This window comes from Simochromis diagramma, unplaced genomic scaffold (genome assembly GCF_900408965.1).
Source record: "Simochromis diagramma unplaced genomic scaffold, fSimDia1.1 OVJJ01000753.1, whole genome shotgun sequence".
NCBI classification, from domain to species: domain Eukaryota; kingdom Metazoa; phylum Chordata; class Actinopteri; order Cichliformes; family Cichlidae; genus Simochromis; species Simochromis diagramma.
Genome location: NW_024387523.1, coordinates 11,250,372 through 11,259,903, shown reverse-complemented (window position 1 = coordinate 11,259,903; position 9,532 = coordinate 11,250,372). Strand labels below are relative to the sequence as shown.

At 45.3% G+C, this 9,532-nt stretch overlaps 1 protein-coding gene across 1 annotated transcript; it reads left to right on the top strand.

Moving 5' to 3' along the window:
* Nucleotides 1–492: 492 nt before the first annotated feature.
* Nucleotides 493–7,773, top strand: trib1 (tribbles pseudokinase 1). Its single transcript, XM_040020917.1, has 3 exons — nucleotides 493–1,258; nucleotides 2,053–2,345; nucleotides 5,166–7,773. The coding sequence occupies exons 1-3, from the start codon at nucleotides 938–940 to the stop codon at nucleotides 5,638–5,640; spliced, it is 1,089 nt and encodes a 362-aa protein (XP_039876851.1). The 5' UTR covers nucleotides 493–937; the 3' UTR covers nucleotides 5,641–7,773.
* Nucleotides 7,774–9,532: the final 1,759 nt, after the last annotated feature.

The window sequence follows — 9,532 nt, the reverse complement described above, 5'->3', positions numbered from 1 at the left end:
GAGTCATATCCACAGACCCAGCATGGGAAAATATCATGGTGTTGTTAAAGCCAGAGTTCAAGCTAGCACACTGAAGCTTTTTGTATGGGCTGGTTCACACCTGAAGCCCAGCGTTTAGAGAGCAAACAGTTCCGGTGCCACGCAGAGGTCTGTGGAGAAAATGTTACAACTGGCAATAAAGGGCAATAAGAGCCGAACACTAAGGAACAACTGAGTCAGACAAGGTACTTCAAGGATTGTTAATTATTGCCTAAAACATGTGCATGCTTGATGAGGCAGCTGATAAGTAACAGATGATTTCTTCACTCCTCTCATCAGCTCCTCAAGTTCCTTTGGTATCAGCAAAAAAAAACTCTTATGGGGGAATTTGAAGATTCATGACACACTGGTTAGGAAAAATAAATAAATAATGTTTGAAGCATATGCTCACGCAGTCGTCTGAGAAAGCTAATACAGTGGGTAGTGTCATCAGAGTCGCGCTGAGCAGGATTGCTCAATGGTTGTGTCACCAGGAGGCTGGACTGGTCGGGCGGAGTGTTTGAGCTCAGAGCTCAACATCACTGGAGCTCACTCACTCTCAGCCACTCTTTGAGTGTGAGGCGGTCTCTCTTTCTCTCTGTGTCCTCTCTCTTTTTTCCTCTCTCTCTCTTCTCTCTCTCTAACAAACACTGACTCTGGGCTATGAGGGATCGGATTTTTTTTCCTCTCACCAAAAGTACACAGACCTCAGAAGCCACGAGCACTCACTCTACAGAAGGACGTCGATTTGGATTATTACCAAAATCCGCTGAAGTTTCTTTTATGTGTCACCAGTGCTGAGTCTTCTACGGAGAAATGGAGAGCACAGTTTGTAGCTTATTTTAACCGTCAAAGGGAGCATCTAAAAGCTGACGGAACGGACCTCGCTTCTGTTTTTTTCTTTTTTTTTTTTGCTTTCATGGTGAATCGGCCTATGAGGATGAACTTGCAGTGGAGCAGCCGGGCACCTTGCATCCGCGCGGGGAGACTCGCGCACAAGCGGCTTGATTCAGACGATCAGCCGCCGGCCAAATGCGCCCGGCTGAGCGCCGAGGCTGGGGACACGCAGGGACTCCTCGGCACCTCTCCCGGATCCCCGGTCAGCCCCGGCTTAACCTCTGTCCCACCGACTCACCAGGGACCGTCCAGCATAGGATCGTATCTACTTCTACCTCTGGCGGACCGGGAATGCATGCACAGCGCGATGAACACCGATACTGGCAATGAGCTACTGTGTAAGGTATGCGCAATCCAGTCATTGTGCAATTTCTTTGAATGAAGGATGTTTCAAGACATCCCATTGCCCAATACCCTGTCTGACATGTCATCCGTATTTGGCTGACTTTTTCACCAGATGTCATTCTCACGCGAAATGTGTCACGATTTCCGTAATAAAAGTCTTACTTCATTGTATATATATATTTTTTTATTTTTTTAAATGTCTGAACCTGATAAGGTTCCTTTCATTTTTACACGTCGTGAAAGAGCAGCCAAACCCTGTGCTGCCTGTTTTGTATTGTGGAAATTCAGCCTATCATACTGAAGCCCACCAATCCTTGGCACCGGTGCTTCGCACTGTGTCTGTCAACTGGGCTCATTTGCATACACGTCACCGCAGTACGCCACGCTGTGACACACAAAAATGCAAACATGTGAGGCAAAAAGGCTCTCGTGATAAGGATCTTTCCCGATAAGGACAGGGTCCTCCACTGTTCCAGATCCCTGTTTATTTTGCATGATAGACCTGCAGGCGTTTGGCTTTGTTGATTAATAAAGTTAATCGCTTCATGCTTTGATGATTCATTTGTCACGCGCTTGCAAAAGCAATGTATTGAGCTGGAATCAAAGCATATCCCAAGCCTTTTTTATGTCGCTGCCAAATTTTCATGGTTGTTTACTTAGATGATCATTAAGAACACACTGACCTATTGCCTCGTCCTCCTCCTCCTCACACTCACTTTCTCTCTTCTCCTCCTTACCCATCTTTCTAATTTCCATCCTGCATCCCTCCTTTTCCTCCCATCTTTCTTCCAGGTCTTTGATATGGGGGTATACCAGGAAAAGATCAGAGCCTATGGTATTCTACCAGCACACAAGAATGTGGCCGGCATCAGGGACATCATCCTCGGTGAGCGCAAGGCCTACGTGTTCCTGGATAAAGACTTTGGGGACATGCACACTTTGGTAAAGAGCTGTCGCCGACTAGACGAGGGACATGCCTGCAGGCTCTTCCGTCAGGTGGCCCTGGCCGTAGCCCACTGCCACCAGGCAGGCATTGTGCTGGGTGACCTGAAATTACGCAAGTTTGTCTTCACTGATGACAAAAGGTGAGGATTCTAAGTCCTGCTGCAGCGTCAGATTCACCTGTCACGATTCTCGAATTGCTCTCAGTCCTTAACACTGATCTCACCTATACAGATTTATTTGAATGCTCTCAAACGTCTAGTGTAGTGGCACATGCCAGTGAAAACACAGAGCGAAGACAGCAGCAGCTGATACACACACAGGCCATGTGTGCAGATATCAATGTGGGCACAGATAGAGTAGGAGGTTCTGTACTTGTGGAGGCAGACTGCTTAGCTTCCCAGATTTTCGCCCTCTCTGTCTGTCTCCCTATTTCACTCTCGATGTGTCTCTTTGTATGCAGTGTTGTGTGTTTGTTTTGCATGCTTGTGCACAGGCAAGCATGTGTGAATGTGGTGGGTGGTAGTTTGGCAGAGCTGCGAGACGAGGCTGCTGAATGAGAAAATCATACCTTCTGTGGTCTATATCTTAGAATGCATTTATTACTCATCATTTATTAATAAATTACATCATAGCAATGCTGCAGGATAAATGGCGTGTCCAGCAAGATTTCATTCACTTACATCCATGAAGTAGTATGCTTTGAACCTGCTCCCACACACACACACACCTACACACACACACACACACGCACACATCTAAATGCCTGCATCTCCCAGTGCCAGATATAGTTCAGGAAGATACACAAAATCCATGCTTGCAAAACTGTTTGTCGCCTCTTTGCCCTTGCGTCACTCTCTTTTCTGTAAGCGTCCACTGATTCCCCCCCCCAATCCGGCTCTCCAAAGGGCCTTTTTCATGGAGACTTTTGAACAGTAACATTCTTCAGTCATGACCTCTGGGTTAGCTGGGTTACAGTCGATGAATGAGAGCAGACAGCCAGTGAGAGAAGTTGAAGTTAGTCGCGTCCCTCTGATAGCTATATGGCTGCAGAGCGATGAGTCACTGTGTATATGGGCAGAGGGGAAGAGGGGAGGGAGGGGGGTGTTGCACAGCTTTTTTCTTTTTTTCTTCGTGCGTGTGCATGTGTCCGTCCATGCATGTTCGCGCATTCAGAGCTGTAAAGCTGCGGTCCATTGCGAGTTCAAGTGGCTTGTTGCTGGCAATTCAGTATTTCGTTAACGGAGCGACGGCACTGCAACATTAATGTTGGTAGGCTGACCTGCTCGACCCGTGAAGATGTGTGGTGACGGCATCTTTTTTTTCTCATGCAGACTTCTCTGTGCACTTTTTGTGGTAACATTTCAAAGCGCCACTACAAAAACAAAAAAAAACTCAAAAGCATCCTGTCGTGACTAACCTGCAGGCTTTGCTGATAACATTAAACGGCTCTGTGACATAATGGAATTTGGCGGTATTCGTTTCCAGAAAATCAGCTTTGTTCACCCTGAGATCACCTCTTTTGCTCTTTTGTCCAAACACAGACAGACAACAACTTAAGGCTCACTGAGCTCTTACGATTCTGCATGACCTCATTTATTCCGTCATCCATTCCTCCAAAATTCACAATCAGGCATCTTTCAAACCCCAGCGCACAAGCCGTGATGCAATGTCCTGGCCAACAATGCAGCGGCCGAGCCAGCGACAGAGAAAGTCACAACATTTTGACAAATACTAGCTGCATTCGCGCACACACTCGCACACACACACAGACATACACAGTGCAGTTGGGAGAGCCAGTTTAGGAAAGGTGACTAGCACTCTGAAGCATGCAGAGCTTCACAGTCAGGCCAGCCTTCCCGTGCGTCACTGATGTGGCAACAGCCATTTGAGGGTAATTATGGGATGGCTGGCGCCGCAAGTGTGGGACCCAGGTGCAGATAGCCTCGGCTCGAGAAAGAGAGAGAGAGAGCGAGAGAGGAGGAGGAGGAGGAGAGGAGATATGTACTCTCAACAGTAGGATGAGTCATTCTCTCCACCCCTCTAACTCTCTCTGTTCTGTTTCCTTTTCTGTCTCCATCTCCTTTCTCCTCTCCTGACATATCTCCTTCACTATCTCGCTATTTAAATATCATTTGCTTTTCTGTCTTGGTCCTTCTGGCTGTCACTCTTTTCATCCTGTCTCCGTGGCTTTTTCTTTGTCTGCAGTCAGTCCATCTGACATCTCAAGTGTCTCACTGGGGCGAACCCCCGAGACTGAGATACAACAGAACTCTTTATGTGCGCTTCACTTGATGAAATCCCCTCAAGTCATTATACACAAATTAAATTAGAACTAAAAACAGTCTGTATCTGCTGCTGTAAAAAGAAAAAAAAAGTCGAAAAATCCATGACATATTTTTTTACCCATGGAAATGGCAAAAGTTTCCCATCAAATGTTCTATCTTTGCGCAAGAGCGTTTCAGTGGTGAGTACCTCATCCTGAAAAAAAATGTGCTCTCACAGTCTTAGTTGCTCTGCTGCAGGACTAAATGTACGTCCTGTCATTAACTTGGCTAAATATAGCATTGTGTGTGTGAGAGTAAAGAAGGAGGAGGAGGGTGTTGGTGTAGTGTATTTATGTGTGTTTACATGACCATGTGAGTGCCAGGAAGTCATTGGAAATTTGCTTAGGCAGCTCTGCTTCTTAAACGGGAATCACAGTGGCGCACTTGGGTCGTAGTAAGTTCACTTCTGTGTGTGTGTGTGTGTGTGTAAAACTGTCTGTCCATCTGTCTGTTGCACAGATTAAAGCTAGAGGAAGGAAACACACTGTACTTATGCTGCTTTACAGTAAAATTAAAGCCCTCTCTTGTGGTTATTTTTGTGGGATAGCGGTTTGGCTCAAACATACATATATTGACATTTTGTGCTATTGAAGTCCATTCCAGATATCTTGACCTTTGTTTTTACTTGCTTTACAGGACGCAGGTGAGACTAGAAAGCCTCGAGGACTGCCGCGTTCTGGAGGACCCCAAGGATGACTCTATGTCAGACACCCACGGCTGCCCTGCCTACGTCAGCCCAGAGATCCTCAGCGGTTCCACGCCTTACTCCGGCAAGATGGCCGACATGTGGAGCCTCGGGGTCATGCTGTACACCATGCTGGTCGGCCGCTACCCCTTCCACGACCCGGACCCGGCCACACTTTTTTCCAAAATTCGCAGAGGCCAGTGCTGTTTGCCTGAAGGTTTGTCTCCCAAGGCCAAGTGTCTGCTCCAGAGCCTGCTGAGGAAAGAACCCTCTGAGAGACTCACAGCAACTGAGCTGCTCGCTCACCCGTGGTTCCACGTGCCGCCATCGTCCCGGGAAGCGGCGCTGGGTGACCAGGAAGTAAGCTCGGCCGAACAAACGGTGCCATCCTTTGATGCGGAAGAGGAAGACGACCTCTTCTGCTGACGGATTCGATTTGAGCCTGACTGAGGGACCAAAACAAACTATGAGGGATTCATTGTTGTTTTGTTTTTGTTGTTTTGTTGGTTTTTTTTACATTGGCACTTTTTAGAAACCCATTTGTGTACTGTTGTGTGTACATACACCCTCAAGCTTTCTACAAAATCTTACTGTACTGTATTTTGTTGTCGTATACATGTTACTCGCTAAGGGCATTGTTCACAGTGATCACTCATTGTGTTTCTGTATGTGTGATTTGGAAATTATTTGGTGCTAGAAGAATTAACCATGACAGAAATAAGCCAGATCGTGTATTTTTAAAAAAAATCTCCACAGGCTTCTCTGAGCGTGTCACGGGAATTTAATACCCAGTCGGAGAGAAGTCATTGATGTTTGTTCTCAGCGTGAACTCATGAGGCTTCATAAAGCATTAGCTGAATCTCGAGCGGGAGGCGAGGAGACCAGGATGTTGTTCCTCTCACTCTCTGACCAGACTGCAGGCTTCACCAGCTGACTCACCGATCAGCTCGAGGACCGCCAAGCACGAGCTTGACGTCTTGAAGCAGACAGTGACATAAAGTGAGAAAGATGGATAGCAGAGGACTGATGTGTCATCCTCAGCGGGACACTACAAAGGTGTCTCACTGCCAATCTGGCACTGTCTCCGCGAATGGAGCGCATTTACAAATTTCACACCACGCACAGAAGGTTGAGACAGGCAGGGTGTTACTGGTGTAAGACTGGCAGAAAAATGGTAAGAGCTCGACACACACACGATGCTGACACAAGTCCTTGTTAATGGCTAACAGAGAAAAGTACATCTCGGTCATTTTATCATTTAGAACTGTTAAGACTGTTTAACATTTATGGCACAAGCTCAAAGCTGAATATCTTGCCTAAAGGTTGAATCCGAACACAAATATGAGCATCAGTCCATCCAGCATGTCTGAAATCCTGCATATGTGCAATTGCCATCAGCTAAAACCCAACACTAATGCTTCTGGTTTAACTACCTAAATGCTGGGAGCAACTCTGGTTTTAAAGACTTGGCCACATGAATCAGCAGCATCAGAGATTACTGAATAATTCCTGAACCCGATGGCATCAGTGGGATTTCAATCAAAGAAAAAAAAAGGGAAAACAAGCACCGATGCAATCAAAAAAAAAAATCTGCATTTGTTCATGAAATGTGCCAAATATGCACTTAAATTAGAAACCGACGCATTGCAGAAAAATGAAGACTTTCCCAGCTGAGCAGTCGAGCCTGTTTTGTTCATTTCTGTCGGAACATTATGTGAACCTGTTTTGCTTTAACAAAAGCCGAGCTGTGTGCTGAGTGTTGTGCCCGTATCACTGTGTTTCATAAACTGAATGACTCTGAATCAGTCGCAGTCAGGCGATATTTGATGTTGGTTGTCTGTTGATGACTCAACACTTGAGCGTGTCTGCAGAGAATGGTGATGACCTTGGCTGGAAGAATCTGTTCAGACTGTTTCACCTCTTTAGTGGTACTTTTTTATTTTTTATTTTTAATCTCCCCCCTTTCCTTTTTTCTTGTTTTGAAAGCTACGGATCCATGGAGACCAGTCTTCATAGTTGGTGACATTTTGTACCACGCTCTAAGATACACTGTTCGTTTGTGAAAAGCAAATAGAGAGTTTCAGCCACATTCAAGCTATTATAGCCAGCTGTTTTGCTCTGGTACAATTTATTGACAATGGTACTAAATCTGGCACATCAGAGAAGCGTTGCGCATTAATTTTTCTTCCTTTTTAGTCACGCAGTAGGCTAATAGAGCATCTCGCGGTTCTTTCTTTCTTTCATCTGCTTGAGAAGACCAGATGGAAGGAGACTCGTGACAATCGCAATTGTCCTTCACAGCGAAATTAATTTAAGAGGTTAACGATGTTGTTTCTGTTTCATACATGTAGAGTGAGTCACGCCTTCATGTGACATGTAAGCTGACACGGGTGCACAATCTTCATAATGCACTGTGAATTATGTATTTGTGACACAACCTAGAGGCTATTTTTAGTCCGGATAGGTTACACACAAGAGTTATATTCATTGTATAAAGTATGTAAATATGTATATTTGAAATATGTGTGGAGTTGTTGAATAAAGATCACATTTTTCATATTCTCACAGCATGTTATTATTTATCACTGCCACTTGTCTTTCGCACACACAGCCATACTAACGCCTGCCCGGCTCTGACGCGCGCCTCAGAGGTTTTCCTGGAAGAATTCTCTCAGCGCCGCTCTTCATCACCGTGAGGGAGAACAATGCGATTTCCCTCAGCGCTTTCAATTTCATTTTTGCAAGAGAAAAGAACCGAGGAAAAGAAAACTGCCTCTCCCGCTTTCTCCATCTCTGCCTCTAGCCGTTTACTCTTCTCTGACCTTTGTGTAATGTAACATTTAACTCCTCAAACACACAAATGTCAATAGTGGGTCAGTGTTTCTTTCCTGGAACACACAAGGGGGAGCATAAGCGCTGCACTCGTTCTCTTTTTCTCCAGCTTCAGCAGTAACCAGGGGAACTCGAGGTCATCCCATCAAACAGTGAACAACAGCACTATTTGAAGTCAAATACTTACATGCTTTCATATCCAATCCTTGTTTGCCTGTGAATCATTTGACCTATAAGAGCTTGGCATATCTCCACCCTCTGTGTGTTATGACTACCTTAGGCATGGCTGGCCGGGGCTTGCGTAAGCGTTGTTCGTGTGTGCGTGTTCATGTGCATACCTGCCTGCATGTCTGTGTGTGTGTGTGTGTGTGTGTGTGTGTGTGCGCGTGTGTGTGTGTGAGAGAGAGAGAGAGCAAAAGAGTCAGATTAAGTATCAACAGGGTAACTGGAGTGTCTCAGCTGCTGGGAAGCTGCCAAACGATTGCTTAACACATCAGAGCCGGGCTCCTCCAGGAATGACAACAGGGCCCCCGAAAAGTAGGCTAGTAGAAGGTCAAGTAATGAATATCTGGAGACGTGTGTTGGGGGACTGTGTGTCTGAGAGGAAATTTGATTGTGTGTAGCAAGCGACAACCTCTGGGGCTTAAAAATGAAGCCAACGCGGAAGTGCCGAGTGCACTTCCTGCAAAGGCCACCTCAGGTTAGCTCCAAAAGAGAGTACATCCCTATAGACTGCCATGCTACAACATCCCTTTTACAGCATTAAAAGGCATGTTTATGGTCTGGAGCAAACACAGACGGTATAAAAGATGAACGTAGCTACCATGATGTCATCCTCTGCTGTCTAAACTTCCATTTTGAAGCCTTGACGTAAGCGTTTCTTTTGCATAGCCATTTGCAAAAAACAGACGTGACTGACAAGTAAACTAAACAATGAGTGTTTAGTTTACAGGTAATCCTTCAAGTATGACCAAGATGTACTAAATAGATTTAATTTTTTGATTCAGTGTGACCTAAAACGGGTGTCTGAGCCCAAAAACCCATCAGCAAAGTGTTTACAGAGGTTAAAACTGAAAGCTGCTTTCCCTTAGACTTCTATGAAAGTGGAAGTCTTTTTGGAGCCACAGCTTTTGTTATCTGTTGGCCTTAAGATAGAATGCAGGTTTGAGGGAGTTCTAACTTAATTGTAATGACCCGTAAGATTCATTCTTGTTTTCTTCAGTCTATGAGTACAAAGGATTGCATACCGGTAAGGCTTAGAGCAATGCTGATTGACAGCTAGGGTTGAATGGCAGGATGTGCCAACACAGGGAGATGTAGCCAGTGGCTACAATGTCAATGTCAAGCATTGTCAAGAACATGTCAAAGTAACAAGTGACGATATAACCCCGATTATATAAAATATTGCTTAATCAGAAGCTCACATAGTCTGACGTCTAAAAGGAAAATAAAGGCATAGGCCTATGCCTTATAATGCATAACAAAA

What these genes read in the sequence shown, in the direction of transcription:
- trib1 (XM_040020917.1), top strand. Translation starts at nt 938, where the DNA reads ATGGTGAATCGGCCTATGAGGATGAACTTGCAGTGGAGCAGCCGGGCA. An exon ending in GCAATGAGCTACTGTGTAAG is followed by an intron (nt 1,259 to 2,052) that starts GTATGCGCAATC and finishes TCTTTCTTCCAG; the next exon opens with GTCTTTGATATGGGGGTATA. An exon ending in GTCTTCACTGATGACAAAAG is followed by an intron (nt 2,346 to 5,165) that starts GTGAGGATTCTA and finishes CTTGCTTTACAG; the next exon opens with GACGCAGGTGAGACTAGAAA.